Below are 20,811 nucleotides of genomic sequence, written 5' to 3'. Positions count from 1 at the left end.
TGAAGCTTACCTCCTGCACACAAAAGATTAGATTTCCATCCTTGAAGCTTCTTCTGAATTCTCTCAACTACCGGTTGGAAAAACTCAGCCTTACAACGGATTTTATCAAAATTAGAGCCCAAATATTTTCCCGGGTTTGTGTCAACTTTTACCCCTAAATATTTTCTGAAAATTTCTGGATACTTAGGATGACAATTTCTGCTAACCATCAAGGTCGACTTGTCAAGATTAATTACTTTCTCCGAAAGATGACAGTATCGATCAAGAATTCTTTTGACGCGTATGCACTCCTCTATGTTGTCTCGAAAGAAAATGAAATTATCGTCAGCAAAGAACAAAGAACAGAAGTGAAATTGGCAAACTATTTCTACTAATCTTGATACCATGTACATGTTCAAGCTCCTCCACCCTTTCAAGAGCTCGGGACAGAACATTGCAACATAAAATAAAGATGTAAGGCGAATCCCCTTGCCGGATTCCTCGAAGTGGGCAAAAGGACCGGGATTGATCACCATTTACCAAGAGTTGGTAACTAACGAGCCAATACACTTTAGAATCAAATTAATCCATCTGTTGCTGAAGCCAGTGGCCACCAACACTTCCTTAATAAAAACCTAGCTAAGTCTGTCCAATTTTAAATCTCCCATGATCCCTCCTCCTTTCCTTTTCTTCCGGATTGTATTCATGATTTCATCTCCAACAGTGATGTTATCTTGAATAATCCTATTGCTCACAAAGGCATTTTGATATGGTGAAATTATGTCTTCCATAATCGGCTTTAAACGGTTGATGAAGCTTGTTTTCTCATGACATCGGCCGCTTGTCGACATAAAGAACTCCTCGTTATGCGAGACATACTCCACATATCCTCAGAGAAACTAACCAAATGTTCTTTGATATCCTCATGGTTGTTCAGATGACTCCCTACTTGATCCTTGATGCTCAGGATGCGGTTTTTACTTCTGCGCTTAAGTGTAGCTAAGTGAAAAAAGGAAGTGTGTAAGTAAGAAGGGGCTTGCAAGTGCAATTATCCCATTAATTGTAAGGACCTATTCTAAGAATTAAGCAGTGATTAAAACCATTAATTGGCCCTTGAAGTGAACGGTAACATAGATTGAATCTTTAAGCCATTTTATGCATATAGATGATACCTTAATGCAAGTGTCAAACAAGGAAACAAAGGTGGCAAACTACCTAGAAGCCAAGAAGAAAAATAATTTGCCCTAGTCCTTAGTTTGCTGCTATTGTCTTCTCATATTTGGCCTACCTTGCCTGCTTCAAAGGTGCTCAAATGAAACATAAAAAATTGGAGCAGCATGTGTAAAGAACAAGCTGAAGTTTCTTGGTTGCCTCAAAGATTGTTGCTTTCTTGCGGCTACTTAAAAGGTGCTTAGGTGAATCTTCTTGTTTGGAAGAAAGGGAGGCAAATAAAAAATTTGAGGATCATCGCATATATTGTAAATCTTTCAGAGAGTATATCCGATCTGGAGGGGAGTATACTCAATTTAACAAAGAGTATATCTTATTTGTCAAAAAGTGTATCTAATGCGGAATATTTAAGAAAGAGTGAACGACTTAATATTGAGGCAGCAAGAACATATCTCAAGACCTCTAGAATAAAAACTTGAGATTTTTACATTTCGGGGTACATGTCTCAAGACAAGATCAAACTATTTTAAGACATAAGGTGTCAAGTCTCGAGACATAAAACACTGAAGCTAAATTAATGATCTTTCAACTCAAAGTACTTGAAACATGGGCTTTGCCTCGAGATGTAGAGAGTTAAGTCTCAAGACATTAAACATCGAAACAAAAATAATGAAACAAGAGAGGCATGTCTCGAGACATTGCTTTGCTGTCTCAAGGCATAGTCCAGCATCTTGGTAGTTTAACCTAAGAACCGTAACCTGACTTTGTAGTTGACCATCTTTGACTCAGAATGTTGTATGTAGGATTAATTGACTTCATTTAAGTGTATCTAACACCATGGTATCCTTTAATTGAAATTATTTTTATTTTTAGCTTTGATATTTGTTTAAATGTTTAAGTTGCTTCAGTATCAAATCTTATATCTTGATCTGTCATTTAAGTTTAATATAAGATATTATGAAAGGATAAATGATATCCTCTCATTAATATTGCATGAATAAATAAAAAAAGTGTGGTCACAAGTCATTCTTAAAGATGAATAGTTATCGATACTACTTGTTAGCGATGATCTTTTTCATCATGAAAAATATAATAGCGACCATAAAATATAGGATCCAATTGGGTCAACAAATTTAACCCATAAGGACTAAAAATACCCTAAAAGGATAACATGCAAATAATAAAATCATTGAACAAAAACATAAATTTGAGTTACTTTCATAATAATATATAATAAAAAAATTAATCATGGTATTTTTAGTAGACCACTCCGTACTAAATAATTTGTTATTAATAATAAGGAGTTGGAACTCAAATACAAATTTAAGCTCTAATTATATATATCTGATCAGTCTTTCTGTTAGCTCAAACATAAATCTGTAAGAATTATATGGTAAAATCTATTTATCTGAAAACGTCTTAAAAATAGATTGCATAAATTATTATACGCACTAAATGATTTCTCGAAGTAAAAAGAAACGATTTAAAATTTAATTTAATTTTGATTTAATGAAATTAAAGTGAAAAATTAAATCAGTTTGTTATCTAATTTTATTATATAGTAAAATTAAATTTATTTATTTGTAATTTTGACAGACAAATAATTTAATTTAATTAACATATAGACATAGATAGATGCAGAATTATCTGAAAAGGAAATACTAATATATTGATAATATTGAAATTAAGCATCACCATTTCATCATACTTCAACCAAACACATAAACATCAACTTATTATTAGGTAACAAGGCGAAACGATGAAAACCCGAAATCAATCCATCAAAAACCTGGTAGATTAATCAAATATCTAATGATGACCATGGGAGGTTGCCTTGACATCTTCACCAATACCACCCGACTGAACAATGTCAATCACCTTAGAGTGCTTCTTACTCTCATCTACAATTTTAGGCACACTGATCCTCAAAACCCCATCTTCCATATGAGCTTTGATACGATCCATATCCACATTCGCAGGCAACCTGAACTGTCTCCAAAACTTCCCATTCGTCCTTTCAGCTCTATGCCATTTCTCTCCTTCAATTTCTTGTTCTTCTTTCCTTTCTCCACTGATCCTTAACACTCTGTTCTCTTCAACCTCGATCTTCAAATCCTCCTTTTTCATCCCTGGGATGTCCAGGGTAATGGCATGGTACCGTGGGGTTTCTTTCCAGTCGGCTCGAGCTAAAGCGACGGGTTCTGATCCTTTGGGGACGGTCACTGGGTTTTGTTCCAGGATTTTGAATGGGTCTTCAGCGAGCATCACGTCCCATAAGGATCTACTGTAAGGGATTAGGCTGTTGGCTTGGGTTGACATCAGAGTTATTGCCATTAACAAAATAAAGGCTTTGGTGAGATTTGGGATTCTCATTTTTGGCTTTAATGGGGAAATTTGGTAATGGGAGACGAAATTGTTGAACAGTTTGAGGATGATTTTGATTTGATGATCTTTGTTTATCAATGCTGGTGATATACAATGAGATGTGTAGTGAAATATATATAGTTTGAGTGGGAAGTAAAGGGATTTATCTGGATGGTTCGTGTTGTTTCAATACAGCGAAAAAAGGTTGGTGGAATCACCAGAATTTTCTCGGGAAATTTTGAAGTTTCCAGATATTAATCTTCAGGTCGACACGTGTTGCTTTAGGCGACTGCGATTATCATGGGATGTAACATTCCATGCTTACCAATTCCATGTGGTTAAGTTTCAAAAATAAACATCATATGAATATTAATTTTATGAACATGTAAAAATGATCCATTATTTAATTTTTTTTATCAATTTTTCCATTATTTATAATACAAATATTAAAATATTAATTTGACAAGAATATTTAATCATACTAGATATTAATTATCTGGGTAAAGTGATATTATTCTAGTGGATTCAAATAATATTTGGATTTAGATATTAAAATTACTATCAGATTCGGAGCAGATAGACCTCCTCAAATAGATCTACATTTGTTATTTGGATATTTGTAGATACCTGACTCCACATAGCTAGACCTGTTCATGGGTCAAGCTACCCGTCCAAGCCTAAAGGCCTGCTCAAAATTTGGGAGGATTTGAGTAAAAATATTAGTCTCGAAAAATGGGCTAGGGTAAAAAAATTAGGCCTGTTTAAAATATGGGTTGGGTTCGAGCTTGAACATTTAAGGCTTGAGCTTGACCCAACCCAACCTGTTTTTAAGTTTATAATATTTTATATTATGTTATTTTTATATATTATGTAATTTAGAACATATTAAAAAAATAAACATATACTAAATATATAACGTTAATATGATTATAGAAAAAAATTTAATGAATAAAGAATGTATAAAATTATTAAATATTAAAATAATATAATATAAATATTTTTAAAAAAATTAAAAAAATAATAAAGGTGGGGCCTAAAATGGGCTTGAGTTAGTTATTTACAAATATGGGCGAGTTTAAGCAAAATTTTAAGCTTATATTTCGGGTTGGACTGGAGTTAGGCAAGCATGAAGTATGTGATGCGAGCTCGTATTCGTTTGATGATTATGAGTCGCAAGAGTTCCCGATCGAAATTAAGAAGTATCAAAGTAATGTACTTGATAAGGTTGAAACGTGAATGGATGGCAAGCAAATGGGTGTTTTGATGGATGAGAATTGGAGAAGTTTGAATTCGGTTTAAGGACTTACAAATGAACCAATATTATAGGACAATATTGACCCAATTCTTATATTAGCATTTAAGATGGTTATGAGAAGGTAACAAGAACCGTGACCCTCTATCAAGAAAGATAGGAACCAATCAGTATAAGGGGTTGAACGCCACATTTCGAAGAAGTGATAAGTTCAAGAATGAAACAAATTGATGCCACAAGGGTTGCTTGATAAGTTAATTTGAGTCAGGTGAGAACAAAGAGAGTGAACACTCACAATAGTATATAAAATTTGTCAAAAAAAAAAGGCCTTACAAAGTGTTTCAAGCCTAGTATTTATAGGCTACACAAAGAACCAGCCAAATAGGCATGAAATACAACCAGACTTAATGTGCTTGATGACCATTAATTTGTTCAAGGCATCCCTTGAGAGTTTCTAGACGTTGATGAGGCCAACAACCTTGTTCACATTGTGACATTTGCATTCCCGAACAGCCAATTCATTGGTCTTTGAAGATTAGCTGAATGTTCATAGAGTTGAACGGTTGAAATGGTGTGAACATGAATTGATGCTGCTTTGAAAACCGAATGGTTATGTAGGTCATTAGTGCTGCTTGAGTTGCATGAAGAGTCTCAAAGTGTGAACAACAAGAATTGAATGGCTTGGAACATTTCGTTTCTGAGCAAAAGAGTCGTTTTCAAATAGTGTTCGATCGATTACGTATTAATCAATATTCGATTGATTGGTCTGAGGTTATCGACAAAAAAGATTTGTCTTAGTCACTTCGAGTCCATTCACCTACTCCGCCAAATACGGATACGCCCCTATGAGCTTTGGCAATTTTGTTGATCAATTCCATAATGAGTACTGTTTTACCTACCCCAGCCCCCCAAGTAGTCCGATTTTTCCTCCACGACGATAAGGAGCTAAAAGATCGATTGATCAATCAAAAAGAAGAATCTACTTCAACCGATATGCCCTTAGGCACGGCCATACATAACATAGAAATCACACTTGGAAGGGGTGGACAATTAGCTAGAGCAGTGGGTGCTGTTGCAAAACTGATTGCAAAGAAGGGGAATCATAGGTGTGAACTTGGTAGCCAACCGATTGGTCAAGTGTGGACACACTTGATGCTTTGGCTTTTCACGGAAAGGCTCTTAGGAGGTTGTGTTCAGCACCTTCCACATGCATGTTCGTCTAAGTGCATAAAGCTCCATAAATGTGGTCCAATGAACTTCAATTATGCATGCATTAGCTTGAGAGGAAGTTTCTAGCAGTAGCCAATGTGAACAATCTAGCCAACATTAAGACACGATTTAAATGCAACATTAAGACAAAGTTTAAACACACTTTAATTTGTATGAACTTAGACAAATATTAATTATGTCAAAATTAAGACACATAATTTTAAGTGCAATAACTAAGACACATAATTAAGATGTTCAAGCTAAGACATAATTAAAGACTCAAACTAAAATAACTAAAATGGATTGAAATCCTTATCTCCAGCAACCGAATTAAACACACTGATGTTAAAACTTTATTTGCAACACATTGCATGGAACGCATGGAGTGCATGCCCAAGCTCGATCAATTAATCCCGTGACAGTTTCTGCCCAAACTCGATCAATTATACTCGTGACAGCTTCTTTAAACTTCTTAGCTCGTGCACGAGTAATTGGCCCTATTGGCAGCTCAATTGGATCTTGCAATGTTTCACGAGCTATTTTGGTTGAGTCCAAGTCCATGCTCGCATCACTATGTTAATATCATGCTTAGGCCTGACCAAACTCATGAGCACCTGCACACATAATTGATTACAAAATATTTAAATTTTTAATTCCAAAAAGGTTAAAAAGACAAAAACCTTTAACAACTAAAACTATAATTTAACCATCAAAATTAGTTTTCATCTTTAGTTAAAATTTATACAAACTAATAAACAACATATAAATATCAATAAAAATATTTTCTAAAATTAAATATTTTAATTTATAAGAGAATTAAATACAATAACTTATAATAAATATAATAAATGTAAATATGTTTAAAAGTTACAAAAAATATATATCTTATTTAATATGTTATTCTCTTAAATCTTATGCTTTTGTATTCGTAAAATTAAGTGAACAATGAGATAAAGTTATCAGAATTTCTATCCCTTTTATTATTTGATTAACTCAATTGGTTAAATTATTTTAAACAACAAATTAATTAATATTTATATAATTAAAATAAATATTATAATATGAATTTCTTTTTTAATGTGACATAATTATCTTTAGTATATATTATATTATAAAAAATAGTATACATATACTTTTAAGGACATATAATATATCAATTATTGTATAATTAAATCGTGAATGTATAATAATTAATATAACATTATGATATTACAATGTGCATTCTTCTTCTTCTATTGATGATGTGCAACCTAAACTTTAAATATGTAACTAATTTTATGGTATACTATAATATATACAAGGGTAAGCTATCAAAACAGTCATTTTTGTTTACCTCAGATTACATTTTAGTTACTGATGTTTGAAATGTTACATTTTAGTCACTTACATTAACGTGTTGTAACATTTTAGTCACGTTAACGTGTTATAACATTTTAGTCACTGAGCCGTTAATTATTGTTAACGGTGTAACGGTAAACTAACATGGCACATTAAATCATCATTTCAAACAAAAATTTTAGGTTAAATTATGCAATTAGTCCCCATATTTTTTTCATTTTGAGCAATTTTTTTTCTTTTGACTTTCTTTTTTTAATTATTTTCCATTATCTTCTGCTTCTCCCTTTGTTTTCCTCCTCCATTTATTTTAATGTAGTTTTTCTATGTTTTTCATTTCTTAAAACTAAAGGGGAAGAAGAAAAGGAAAATAAAGAAAAAAATTAAAGTATAGGATTGTTAAAATTTTGTTAAATTTTAAACAAATTTCATTTGGCATGTTGGCTAGAAATAACATCGCCATATGTCAATTTCTACCGGATTGACAAAAAAGCTTTCTCGAGGGTCCCATTCACTAATAAAGAAGGTAAGAAAAGAGAAACAAATGAGGAAAGGTGATTTAATTGAAATTAGGATTGGCTGATAAAAAAAATTATGTAGAAGTGAGTCTGATTGATGTAACAGAGGAACCTAACCTATATATAATTAGTTACATATTTAAGATCTAAATTGCATTTCGTTAATAAAAAATGCGCGTTACTATTGCATGAGACAAAAAGTAAACACATCATACTGAAAGTAAATGCTCATTCAAAAGTACCCATGCATGCATAGAAATTTTTTCTTGATTATAATTGAATGGTTGACTCACAATTAAGTATATTAACAGAAACATATAAATTTAATTATTTTATGGTAAATTACACTTTAGTTCATTAAACTATTAGTATATTTACGTTTTGGTCACTTAATTTCAAAAAAGTTACAAAATGATCATTGAACTATTCAAAAGTTTTCATTTAAGTTACAGAACTATTCGAAAATTTTTTATTTAAGTATGGGCTATTAAGTTTCCTTTTTTTTTTTAACTTCAGTCCCCATTGACGTGTAGAAGAACATACCTTAGATTCAAGTTGATCTGATGGTTGACGTCGGATATCAAACAAGAAAGCTATTTGAATTTTAATTCGTAGATTCATGACATTTAAATTTATTTTATGAAAAGAAAAGTATCGTTCATAGATTGGTGCTAGGGGTGCGAACTGAGAAGGTAATACAACAATTATTTTTAACAGTCCAATGATTTAAATGAAAGCTTTTAAATAATTCAATGATCATTTAGTAACTTTTTAAAGTTGAATAACTAAAACGTAAACTTACTAATAATTTGAAGACATTGAGTATAATTTACCCTTATTTGTATATATAATAAATAAACCTAAAATGGTGCAACATAATCAACAACGTATTATTATTATTATTTGGTAACATGATTAATGTTTTTTTTTATTTTGAAAAACTTCAACAGGAGACATTTATTAAGCTGGCCATTACATCCCACCTAACCATAATGTTATTGGATAATTTTATAAATTGATTAAAAGATTATTATTTATTCTATTTGTTTTTAATTTTTAAATCTACGCAATACGTATCATTAATAATTTATTTTAATATATCGAATTGAATAATTTCAACCATAAATAAAATAATTAATAAATATGAAATGTCTCTATTTTAAATGTTGAAAACTTTAATTAGAAAGTTTGTGAATCAGAATGTGTAAACATGAAAGGTTAAATCTGTTGAATTTTTTAAAATTAGATTGATAGAATATGTTAGTATTAAGGACTAAATGCATTATCATACTAACTAAAAAAGACTATTCATTATCAATTTAACGACAGGCAATTTCCACTAACCATGAATTCTAACTTGTTCAAATTACTAAAATCATTTATAATCTTCTTGATTGCATTGCATTCTTCTATATTAACATGAAAAAAAATGCAACAATCATCAGCAAACAATATAGGAATTTTCCTATTTTGATGCCATATATTCTACTCTCTTCCGGAGAGTATGTTGCGGCACATGATGAACAGGTATGCCTATTTTAGTAAAAATGAAATCAAATTGATTTCTATTCACAAGCACTTAGTACCTAACCTTGGCGATGCCACTATAGGATGGATCCAATTACTACTGAAGCCTATAGTTTCCAAGCATTTCCCACAAAGGTCCAACTCAGCTTGTCATAGGCTTTATTAGCAATGCATCCTTAAAATTAGATGAGACATTCAATAACACCCACTGTCATGGTCTTCCCTCTACCTGGAGGCACATAAAAAGGTTTCCATTCCAAGATAAAATATCATCAAATTTCCACTTCAGAACATAATCAAATCAAAGTAAATAGTTTTTCATATACTAATTTTCACTGCCGTCACACATTGTTTCCTATCGGTAAATGCAAATTAAAACATCCAGAACGGGAGAGCAAGTACGTGATAAAATCTCAGGCCGAAGGAACTGCAGCATCCTTGACGGATTCACGCCAGGCATATTCTCTTGCTCCATCTTTATCGACAATCTTGATGACAAAGTTTGGTGGTGCCACAACCAGTCTAGATCTGATCTCCATTATGCATTTATCAACTAAATCAATGGCTTCTTCCACTGTCATGCCACTTTTGTAGTGCCTGTCCATCATAGCGAGAGAAAAGTAGGATCCATAACCAAATGCTCCCTTATCAACCTTATGAAGTGTAGCAATGTAGTCGATATAGAACAGAGATGGGCCTGTCTCTTTGTCATAGCCAGCAAGAAGGATGTTCACAAAGTATGGATTCTGGAAAAACCAAATATCATTGTTAACAATAGTAGAAACAAGGAAAAAGGACATGATAGAGAATTAAAAATCGTTCTTGTGCATAGATGAGTACGTAGGTGCATTCAAAGGCACTTAAAAGCAGCAACACATAACCTGATGCAATTACCAACTGCTAGAAATTGAAGATCAAAATTTTAAATGACAAGTATTTGGTAGAGTTTACTGCTGCAAAAGGAAATGAGATTATCCACAACAAAGTTCAAGACTCAAAATCTATGCATCGAGTTGAATTTGGTTGAAGAAAAGTCATGAAAATAAAGATTTATATTTGATGCACTACCACTATAAATCTATAAACTGTCAGTGAATCGAATGATGACACCTCATTACAAATATAATTATCTGTATTGGTAACGAGAAGACATTATTATTCACTTTACACAATGACTGTATATATCCACTATCAGTTCATCAAATATAAACTCTAAAAGTAAACTCACTGCTAAAAGGAAATTAAACATAGACACAACCTTAGAACTAAAGGAACTCCAGAACTAGATTTGCAAGATTCCAGGATCATCTGAACACCAGATAACTAAGTAACAGAGACGTCAATAAGAACTAGATATTTTAAGTAAACATTGGAACTCCAAAACATAACAAAATTTTTTCAGTGTACTTCGAAATTCCTTGGACTGTTCTAACCTGATCTTCCACCTAAACAACAAGGATTCATGTCATAAAGCTTCAAAAGGTGTTCCATCAGATACTATAACCTAATTAATCAGAGGCATCATAGGGTCATGGATTCATGCAATAGAAGTATTAACTCTACTTTAAATCATTATCAACCTTACATGGTATTATAACTTTCTAGTTCTAGGGATTCTAGTTAAAGCAAGCACAGGTGATTATCTTGGAAAAACACTAAAGGAGGCCTCCTTAACTAGCACATTTCCTTGAAGCAGTACTAATTACAAAGATCCAATGCCCAACTTCATAACCAGATTTAATTGTTTCTTTTCCACTGAAAGAACATATCTACAAGTATGTCATTCAAGAACATATAGAATAGGAAACCACACCATTTTACAGTCTAGTAGGTGGCAAAAAAAATCTCCAAAATACACAGCTAAAAGGCCAAATAAAATCTAAGATGGAGAAGCCTACAATAGCCATCTAAGTGACTCCATATCCACCAACCTTAAGCATCATAAACACATCCGATAGTCGAAATTAGTTTTTTTAGGCAAGCAGAGAAAGTGGTTTATAAGCAAGTTCAGACTTCCCTACGGGTTAGCGAAGCAGTTCATTTAAGTCACCTCTCACCTGATCACACAAAGTAGTTACTATTACCTAGGGATCTCCTAAATTTTGACTATAAATAAATATTCAACTCTTAATATAAAGCACGATCTCAATTCTTTCCATGCAAGACTTCCAGCTTTATAATCATAGCTTAACACTGATTAACAATGCTGCATCTCTAGTTCGATGAGTTATGCAGTAAACGGGCAAAGAAGTGATGCCACCCTTATACAATCCAGGGCATGGTAAAGCTTTATTGTATACGGCTACTGCTACAAATATAGAAGCCTAAAAACTCCAATTCATCAAACCCTTCCTACAAATTCCACAAAATTTCAACTACGAATGCCATCAACAATTTCAATTAGCCGTAATTATAATACTATTAAAACCCTAATTAGTAGTCAGAAACTTTTATACCTTCCTTAAGGCAGTGGCAAGCTCACCGCGAGTGAAATTAGCGGCGGCGGCAGTCGTCAAAGGAATACCGTTTCGGAACTGATACAAGGCCACATTTTTCTGTACATACTCCGTGAACTGCACTCTGTAAGGAGAAAAAAGAAAGTTACATAATTTTCCGTTGAAATTTTAGCAGGACGAATAAATATACTAGATTTATACGGAAAACGAAAAAGAAAAAGGGAGAACCTGTCGCCGGATTCACCGCTGGCGGCGATGAGTTTGTGAGAATCGAGGATCATGATCTTATCTTCGTTAGATTTGTGAACAAGGATGCTGTGAACAGCCGACGTGTCCGCCGCCACTATGGCAAAGTCGTTGCCCACTAAACCGAACACGCACTCCATTTTCACTTCGATCTGTTGATTTTGAGTTTTTTTTTCCCTTTCAGAGATTTTATTTCCTTTGGTTTCGTTTTTCTGTATTTAATAGAACTGTCTTGAGGAAGAAGTTGTACAGACTACAGAGTGGCAAAATGGGGAATAATGGGGAAAGATTGGGGCTATATTAGTCATAGAAAAGTGTCCGATTCTTAGTTGCAGATTGGGCCAGACTAAAGCTGTTTCAAAAAATTAAGCCCATGTCGATTTTTGGGCTGGCTCAGCTAGCTAAAAAAGTTCGTTTTACTATTAAAAATTAATAAAATATTAAAAATATATATATCTTTAATTAATATTTTATATACTTTTATATTTAAATTGAATTTGGGTCAGGTTAGGGTGGTCTAAGTTCGGCCCAAGTCAAGTCGGGCAGGCTACCTGACCCTTGGAAAGGTTTAGACTAAATCTGTCATGGTTCGACTGATCAATTCAGGTTTGGAGAAATTAATTTTCACTTTGATTCAATCTAGAAGTGTTCATGGGTTAGACAGCTCACTCAGGTCAGTCAGTTTGCTTTATTTTGGCCTAAGATTATGTTTATATTTCTTAACCCATGTTAGTTTGGATCAACTTGTTTTATTGTTTAGAAATAATAGAAAATATTTAAAATTTAAATGAATATTTTTATATTTTATAATTAAATTTAAATATAAATATTTTTATTAGTTTTAACACTAAAACGAGTCATTTTGGTCACTCAATTTCAAAAAGTTACAAATTGATCACTTAACTATTCGAAAGTTAACATCTAAGTCAGTAGACTGTTAAGTAGCTAAAGGATGCCTGATGCCCAGTAACTCACTATTTATCTAGAGTAACTTACAAGTTGTCCATTAAATTGTTCGTAAGTTTTAGGGTTATAGGAACCTTTTTCATAGTTGTATTCTTGTAATCTTGCCACCATTCGATGTTCGCCTCCAACAAAGAAACACACTGAACCAGAGCTTTTTCCTCCTCTTTCAACTTTATAGTTTAGTTTTCCTTGAAATGGCTTGAAACTCCACAGATGTAAACCCAAATCCCTAACAAAGAAGCTCTTTGATCTTCATCCACCATCGTCGGATGACCACCTAACTTCAATATGTTCATCTTCTCATCGAGACTTTCTTGGATTGAGCCCTCGTCACCTAGAACTCTCTGACTAAGTCCTGACTAAATTTGGTACGTTTAAGTTTCATTATATATATTATATTGATATATTCTCCTTTCTCTGATTTTATTTTTACCTATTTGCTTCTATAGGTCTCATTCGAGGATCACTAAAATAGGAGACTTTCTTCCTATTTTTTATTTGTTATTTTGGTATTTTTGTTTGATTTGATTATGTTTGTGATGATATTTGGTTGTTGGTTTAGGGTAATAGAGTTGAATAGCTTAATTGTGAAATTTCTTGACTTATGGATTTAGCTGAAGGGAAAATGGTGAGTGAGTTAACACTGAAGGGTTGATGCGTTAGTTAGGTTAGAGGTGAAGCATGGGGTAGATAGTGGCTTTAATAGGATTTTGGCTTGAGTTATTCCCGATCCTATTTGAATTATCAAGTTAGGGAGTAATGGTGTAAAGATTTAGTGACCAAAGTGTAAATTTACTCATAGTTCAATGGCCAACTCGTAACCTTTTGAAATTGAATAATCAATTGTAAACTTACTAATAGTTGAGTGGCCAAATTGTAAATCTACCCATCCCCACATCCAATGTCTTTTAGCAACTTAACAAGTCAACGACGAACTTATAATTTCGAATAGTTCATTGACTAATATGTAAATTTTTTGAAATTAAATAACCAAAGTATAAATTTATTAATAGTCAAATGACTTTAGGTGTAATTTACCTTTATATTTATTAACAAAAACAGATCACTCAAAATCCGAAAGAAATGAAAGAAAATGTGAACGGTGTGAGCAAAGTGTGTCCATTGAAAGATTGTTTCATCATTTTTAAAATTTTATTGTTTATTTGAACTTATAAAAATATATGATAAAATTATATATATATGTATATATATATATTAAGGAATGGGTTTTTTCTGAACAAATACTAGTCTAGGAAGACATGAATTTAAGCGCGCTGAAGTGCGTTCTATTTAAGGATTGGAAGAGAATACAAATAATTTTGGGTATTGTATAAAAAAAATCAAAAACAAAAAATCTTAAGGTTAAAAGTATGCCTACTTTGTCCTAGACTTGTTTAAAAACTGGATTCCTTGTTCAAGTCCGAAAATCTATTCGAAATATGAGAAGGTTTGGACAAAAATATGAGACCTAAAAAATAAGGTTTTTAAGACCAGATCGATAGTCAAACCGGCCAGACCACCCGTTCTCGATTCGACCAGCACAACCGTTTCAAATTGTCAATTTGGTTTAATTAAATAAGTTATTAAAAATTCATAAAAAATATATATTAAAAATATAAGAAACTAGTTAGCTAGTTTTTTTAACCCAATTCAACCAGTTCTAAATGGTTTGCTCAAAAGCAGATTCAATTATTTTTCTGGACTCATACACTGACCGATTTCCGATTCACTCAGTCAATCCAATTCGGTGCCAACATTCATAATACAGAATCAAACTCATTTAAAATATAAGCTAAGCTGAAACTCTAACATTCATGGTCCAACCTAGCACATTTTTACTTCATAATATATTTGTTTTAATTTATATATTATGTAATTTATATAAAATAAAAGTAAATATATAATATTATAATTTGAACATAAAAAGATGTTATCTTCTCTATGTTAAAAATTTTAATAAAATAAAAACATATAAAATTAATAAACATAGAATTAAAAATAATATATTTAAAAAAATAAAAAATAATAATTATAATATAGAGATAACTAAAATGAGCTTAAATTAATCATATACAAATATAAATAAATATAAATAAAATTTAAAAATCATATTTCTAGTCGGATCGAGCTTGAACCGAATTTGAACAAGCATATAATATAATTAGGGGCGAGCGTTCGATTGAATCGAGTCGAATCAAGTGAAAAATTTTTGATTTCACGAAACCTATTTTATCATCCTAACTCAATTTGAAATTTTTTCAATTCGAGTCAAGTCAAATCGAGTGAAATTTTTCGAATTAAATTAAAAAAATTAAATATGTCAAATAAAAATATTGTCACAATAACTAATTATATATTAGAGCACATAAATTTGAAACCATATATATTTGAAAAAAATTTCAAAGCAAAAAAGAAAAGAAAAAAAGATACCTAGGTATGATAAGTTTGAATCATTAATTAAGTCCCAAAATTATTATTTTAGAAATTTTTTAAAATTTTAACCTTTTTTATATTTTTTACAATTTTTAAATTTATTATAATTTTTTAAAATATAAATTTTGAAAATTTTATAAATATTTTAAATTTTTGAATGTTATTTTGAATTTTTCTTTATAATTTTTGTTGAGAAAAACCGATTTTCTTATTTTCAAAATTAACAGGGACCAGAAATGTATTTATACCAATCTGTCTTTCGAATTATTAGAATAAAATTTCGATTTTTTCAAATTGAAAAAAATCGAATCTAATTTTGTTCACCCCTAATACTAATATTATATATAAACCCGAAAATTGAAAATGGTAGATCTCAAAGCACAAAAGGATATTGCATCTCTAATACCAACTCCATAATAATTAGATAATTATGCTACTGCCACGACATCTTTCACCATTAAAGACCTTCAGATAAATTACAAGGATACCTACCTATTGATAATGCTATGGCACTTTTAATAGCATTCAAGGCACACACACACAAGAACAATAAAAAGATAAGCAATGCACATGCAGCAAATAGCAGCCTCAGTTCCTGCTGTTATAGAGAAAAAACTAAAAGATTAGTCCCATAACTACCGTGTTTTAGTTTATTAGCTCTTTAGCAGAGAATTTGATTCGGGGAAGATCGATATTTTTCAAAGGGAAAACCCTTTTAGAGGAGCAAATTTAGCAAGTATTTCAGCTTCGCGTTTGTCTGCATTCTCTTTCTTTATCTCCCATTCTGGTTTCCTGGCATTAGCGAGCTGAACTTCGTGTACGACTTTGGGAATGGAGTTCGCCACCAACTTCTGATTGTACGTTAACTCCTCCTTGTCTTTCTTCTTGTTTTCTATCAATCTAGTGAGCTGTGCACGATGGGATTTCAGTTGCGCTATTTGATTGTCGATTTCTTGTACCGTCAATGAGTTGGTGTCTACTTCCGACTGCAGGTTTGTTACTTGCTGTCTTAACTCGCTGTATTCTTGCTTGAGTGAAGTGACCTTGGTCTTATTGAGCTGAAGGGTTGTAAAGAAATTGTCAGCCTGTTCCATTATTTCCCTGTTCTCGAGAAAAACCTCACAAAATGACGGGATCTCTTCAATCAACTTCAACTTCACAAGTTGTTCGGCAGTAAGGGTTGGATCTTTCCGAAGTTTAGATGCTAAACTTGTGAGTTCATCAAGGTCTTTGAAGCAAATCAACGAAGGGAAATCCATGTCAAGAAATGAAGACAGTTTCATTCGAGCTTCAGCCATTTCGCTTTCTGCAGCAAAGTAGTTATACAACACGGGATGGGAATACGGTTCTTCAGGCAAAGGCTGAGTGAGCATGTCATCCAATGCATTGAGATAGTTGTCGAATTCCGCTGTAAACATTAGAAAATTTCAATGAAAAACAAAAATAAAAGAGAACGGATACGTAGTATCTTCAAATTCAACCGCAATTTCATATTCTAACCTCTTGTTGTTTCATCATCTAAGAAAGATAGTTCAAGACCGCCATTTCTATCTTCGGTTTCCAGTGGGGGTGGGGCAGGAGTTTTAACACGCTGCCGAGTTGGTTGTCGCTTAGGTGTGGCTGATGCTGATCCTTTGGCTGACGCTGATCCTGATCCTCTACTTGTCTTCTGCTTCTTTTGACCATTTCTGGGAGTGAGAGGCTTAGGCGGGGGATTCCTCTTCCTCTGGCTGCTACGGGGAGTCTTTTTGTTACTTTCAATTTTAGCATCCTCCAAATTACTTTCTTTTTTAGCATCCTCGATTCCAACCGCTACTGGTGTCACTGATTGTGATTAAACGGGTTTGCTTAGCTTTTGCCAACTCTACACCTCGACTAGAAAAATCTAAAAGAAGTGTAGCCAAAGTTCTTTTTGGGTACAAAGCCTAAACCAATACTATCTTACAAATCTAAACATGTTTAGTAAGTCAATGATGCAATACTGTTGTTTATTACAACAACCATCAGCAATTCAACTCACAAAAGGTTTTGGCTACGAACGAGTCTCAAGAAAAGAGTTCCTACAGGGTAAAGTAGATACACTGCTGCATGTATAAATGTTTATATCCAAAATCCGTGCTTTTGTCTTCCATTAGTCGTGCGTTTCAAACTTCTTAAGTAATTGACATGACATTAAAAGATTCGACTCAAGCAAACATTAATCGTTAATCCCATGTACTCAATGAGATTACTTCAACTATAATCTAATGTTACCAAAGATGCATTCTAGATTACTTCACGCGGAAAAAAGTTAGAAATTAAATTGTTCTAGAAAGAATAAAAGGGCAGCAAGAAACAGAGAACAGTATACAGTTTGCAGCCAACCTTTGGCAGGAGGTTCCAAAGTTGCAGGGATCTTCCAAACAAACGAAGCAAAAAAAGCATTAACATCTGCAGTCGGGAAATGTGATAGGATAAAACGTTCAAGCGTTGGCTTGCTTGCAAACATTTTCGGACTGTTTGGAAACCGAAGACTTTTCGGAACATTGATAAATCTATCACTATAAAACCCAGCATTGTTAACCCTCCTCCCCACTCTCCAGCTCCAAACATCACCAGGGTTTGGCCAATCTATAGGAGCATAAGGTAATCCTTCGCCGGAAGTACACGGTGGAACCGGTGGAGTAGGGAAATCGTTCTCTTTAATTACAGGAGGAAAACCATTATCTCCATTCGGAAAATCGTTCCTCGAAGGCTCTTCTTTCGGAATAGACGGAATGTAAGCCGGTCCACCATAGTAACTACAATTGTAATAAAACAGCATTCAAGAAAACATCATCATAAACACGAATTTGGAGCAAAAAGTGGAAGTTACCCAGATCCAAACATGCAGCATTTTACACTGAAAATGATTTCAATACACCCTAAGCAGTAAAAAGATCATTAAATTATGGCAATTGAACCTTCTTTCATTACATACAAGATGTACATTTTAATACTATTTTAAAACAAGAACCCAATTAAAAAATTTCCAACTTCATCTCAGTACCAAGCAAAACAAAGAGATCAAAGCTTACTCTGGGAATAGATCTTGGTGAAGATCAATATGAAGAGGACTATCCATATCAGAACGAGTTTCATGGATTGAGGATGCAGTAGGCATATGAGGAGGGGTACCCATACGAGGAGGTGAAGGAATTGACATCATTAGAACCGAAATTCCTCGTTGACCTGCAAAATCAAGGCAACCCAAAGATCAAAAACTTTTGATCTCCAGATTCTTTTACTCAACAGTGATCATAAATTATAAGAAATAGTAAGAAATGAAGCCGGCAAAGTAACAAAAGAGATTCCATTACAAGACCACAAAAAAAAAAACAAAACCATGAAACCTGTATTTACAATTTTATTAATTAAAAGAAAAAAGGAAAGCTGATCTGGGAATTCGAGAACTGATGTCCTAAAGGAAAGTGGTTTTGTATGAGATGAGTTTATAGATTAATTAAAAAAGGAATTTATTAAAAAAAATTAGAAAACCCAACAACAGCGGCTAGTCTTTACTGTCCACTATCTAGGAAGAATATCTTAAGGGAAGCAGTGAGGAAGATAAAATTACTTCTCCACCCTTCTAACTAGACCGAGTCCGGTTTGACCAGTTTTTTTTTCTCGAATTGCACATGATAATTCGAGTTTTGATTTTTTTTATTAATTTTAAGTATATTAGGCTAAGTTTGATTCGGTCGAATTTTTTATATTTTTTTAATTATTTATGATAACTTAATTTAATTCGTTTTCTATTTTTCATATTAATTTTAGATTTTAGGACATTTTGACACAATAGATTTTGTTTTATACCATTTAGATATTATTTGCTAAAGTGTTTTTAACATTTATTTATTAATATTATTATAATATTAAGGTAGGAGACAGGATAACAGAGTTTGAATTCATGTAATTTAAGTACCCTTCTGAATATGTGGTGCGTTTAGCTTAATTTTTTTTCACGCTACAATATCACTATAGTATTTAATATCACTGACACCGCTCCGTACATCCAAACTAACACTGAATATAAAAAATGAGAGCTTTAATCACTTTCTGAATAAATCTTAGCATTTGAAAAATTCTTTTATATAATATCTTAAAGTCATTTTCATTGTTTTAAAAATAAAATATTTATTTTTATGTTACAAGAAAATTAAAAGAAAGTATAAATTAAATAAAAAGTAAAATTCTATTCAATTCTCACAATCATGTTTTTTAATTTATGAACAAGAATTATTAAAAATACTAAAATCAATCTTCATTTTTTTTCATTATTTCTATCCACCTTAAACTACACTACTTTCCTTTTGAAAAACTAATTTATTTAAATTTATTAATTTATTAATTCAAATATTATAATAGAATTTTTTTAAATAATAATTAAACTTTTTTCAAATAATAACTTTATTTTACATTAACAAAATTAAAACAACTTTTAGTTACATTAAAATATTTTAACTAACAATAGTAAATTATAATTATGATTATCACAAATTTTTTTCATATATTGTATGTTTAGAGTTCTATTCAAGTAATAGCTCTACTTTCAAATTAGTACGTTTTTTAATTAATAATTATAATTTAAATTCTAATTATTTTTAAATGGGTAATTATCTCGACTTCTATTTTATTTCGACTTTTTTATCTAATAATTATAAATTAAATAATATAATTATTTTTAAATGTGAATTTAGTAATATGATAAAAATAAATAAATGGTATTTTCTTCGGTTCACAAGTTTTTTAAACTTGTGCTTTTATATATATTATAAATATAATCAAATAAAATAAGTATTTGATACACGATTGATAAAAAAAATTATTTCATAAATTGGGTTTAGATGTTGCCACGTGTATATACATACTTTTTTAAAAATTACTACACTCTTAAAGGAGAATGTTGAATTTAATTTAAGGAAAATAAGGTTATTTTTGTTTCATTTAAGAAAATTTTTAAAAATTATTTTTATAAAATAAAAAGGAAAATATACAAAAAATTTTAAAAAAATGCTTTCATTATTTTTACTAAAAAAATACTTTGCAAAATTAAAAAAAATTGAAAATAAGAATTTTAAACTTTAATGAACCATTTTTAGAAAATAATATATATATATACAAAAATTAGGGAAAAAAAGGAAATTGTTTTCATTATTTTTGTTAAAAATGTTTGCAAATTTGAAAAGTTGAAAATCGGAGTCAAATTAGATATTCTCATGAAATTATCCACCGAAAGTTTGTTCGAAAAATTAGAGGATTTGGATAAAATACGAGACTCAAAAAATGAGCTTGAGTAAAATTTAAGGCTCATTTTCTATACGAGTCAGGCCTTGGG

The 20,811-nt window shown here is 31.7% G+C and overlaps 3 protein-coding genes across 5 annotated transcripts; all 3 read right to left on the bottom strand.

The window, feature by feature from the left end:
- Positions 1–2,792: 2,792 nt before the first annotated feature.
- LOC121214455 (18.1 kDa class I heat shock protein) lies at positions 2,793–3,701 on the bottom strand. Its single transcript, XM_041088125.1, has one exon. It carries the CDS (start codon positions 3,520–3,522, stop codon positions 2,959–2,961), a length of 564 nt encoding a protein of 187 aa, XP_040944059.1. The 5' UTR covers positions 3,523–3,701; the 3' UTR covers positions 2,793–2,958.
- Positions 3,702–9,588: 5,887 nt separating this feature from the next.
- LOC107927786 (proteasome subunit beta type-2-B) lies at positions 9,589–12,333 on the bottom strand. Its single transcript, XM_016858899.2, has 3 exons — positions 12,039–12,333; positions 11,811–11,934; positions 9,589–10,100 (listed from the first exon to the last, which is right to left on the bottom strand). The coding sequence occupies exons 1-3, from the start codon at positions 12,194–12,196 to the stop codon at positions 9,768–9,770; spliced, it is 615 nt and encodes a 204-aa protein (XP_016714388.2). The 5' UTR covers positions 12,197–12,333; the 3' UTR covers positions 9,589–9,767.
- Positions 12,334–15,875: 3,542 nt separating this feature from the next.
- On the bottom strand, positions 15,876–19,011 carry LOC107927760 (uncharacterized). 3 transcript variants are annotated; one of them, XM_016858864.2, is made up of 5 exons: positions 18,837–18,998; positions 18,512–18,665; positions 17,820–18,235; positions 16,956–17,279; positions 15,876–16,863 (listed from the first exon to the last, which is right to left on the bottom strand). In XM_016858864.2, the coding sequence occupies exons 2-5, from the start codon at positions 18,640–18,642 to the stop codon at positions 16,154–16,156; spliced, it is 1,581 nt and encodes a 526-aa protein (XP_016714353.2). In that variant the 5' UTR covers positions 18,643–18,665; positions 18,837–18,998; the 3' UTR covers positions 15,876–16,153. The 3 variants fall into 3 exon arrangements, with proteins under 3 accessions (XP_016714353.2, XP_016714354.2, XP_016714352.2); XM_016858865.2 differs by having other exon boundaries at positions 18,827–18,995; XM_016858863.2 differs by having other exon boundaries at positions 18,512–19,011.
- Positions 19,012–20,811: the final 1,800 nt, after the last annotated feature.

The sequence above is a fragment of the Gossypium hirsutum genome, chromosome D02, assembly GCF_007990345.1.
Source record: "Gossypium hirsutum isolate 1008001.06 chromosome D02, Gossypium_hirsutum_v2.1, whole genome shotgun sequence".
Classification (NCBI taxonomy): domain Eukaryota; kingdom Viridiplantae; phylum Streptophyta; class Magnoliopsida; order Malvales; family Malvaceae; genus Gossypium; species Gossypium hirsutum.
This window is presented reverse-complemented; position numbering and strand designations above follow the sequence as displayed.

What these genes read in the sequence shown, in the direction of transcription:
- LOC121214455 (XM_041088125.1), bottom strand. Translation starts at nt 3,522, where the DNA reads ATGAGAATCCCAAATCTCACCAAAGCCTTTATTTTGTTAATGGCAATA.
- LOC107927786 (XM_016858899.2), bottom strand. Translation starts at nt 12,196, where the DNA reads ATGGAGTGCGTGTTCGGTTTAGTGGGCAACGACTTTGCCATAGTGGCG. An exon ending in AGCGGTGAATCCGGCGACAG is followed by an intron (nt 11,935 to 12,038) that starts GTTCTCCCTTTT and finishes TTCTCCTTACAG; the next exon opens with AGTGCAGTTCACGGAGTATG. An exon ending in TTGCCACTGCCTTAAGGAAG is followed by an intron (nt 10,101 to 11,810) that starts GTATAAAAGTTT and finishes TGGTTTTTCCAG; the next exon opens with AATCCATACTTTGTGAACAT.
- LOC107927760 (XM_016858863.2), bottom strand. Translation starts at nt 18,642, where the DNA reads ATGATGTCAATTCCTTCACCTCCTCGTATGGGTACCCCTCCTCATATG. An exon ending in TTTGGAACCTCCTGCCAAAG is followed by an intron (nt 17,280 to 17,819) that starts GTTGGCTGCAAA and finishes AATCACAATCAG; the next exon opens with TGACACCAGTAGCGGTTGGA. An exon ending in AGATGATGAAACAACAAGAG is followed by an intron (nt 16,864 to 16,955) that starts GTTAGAATATGA and finishes TAATGTTTACAG; the next exon opens with CGGAATTCGACAACTATCTC.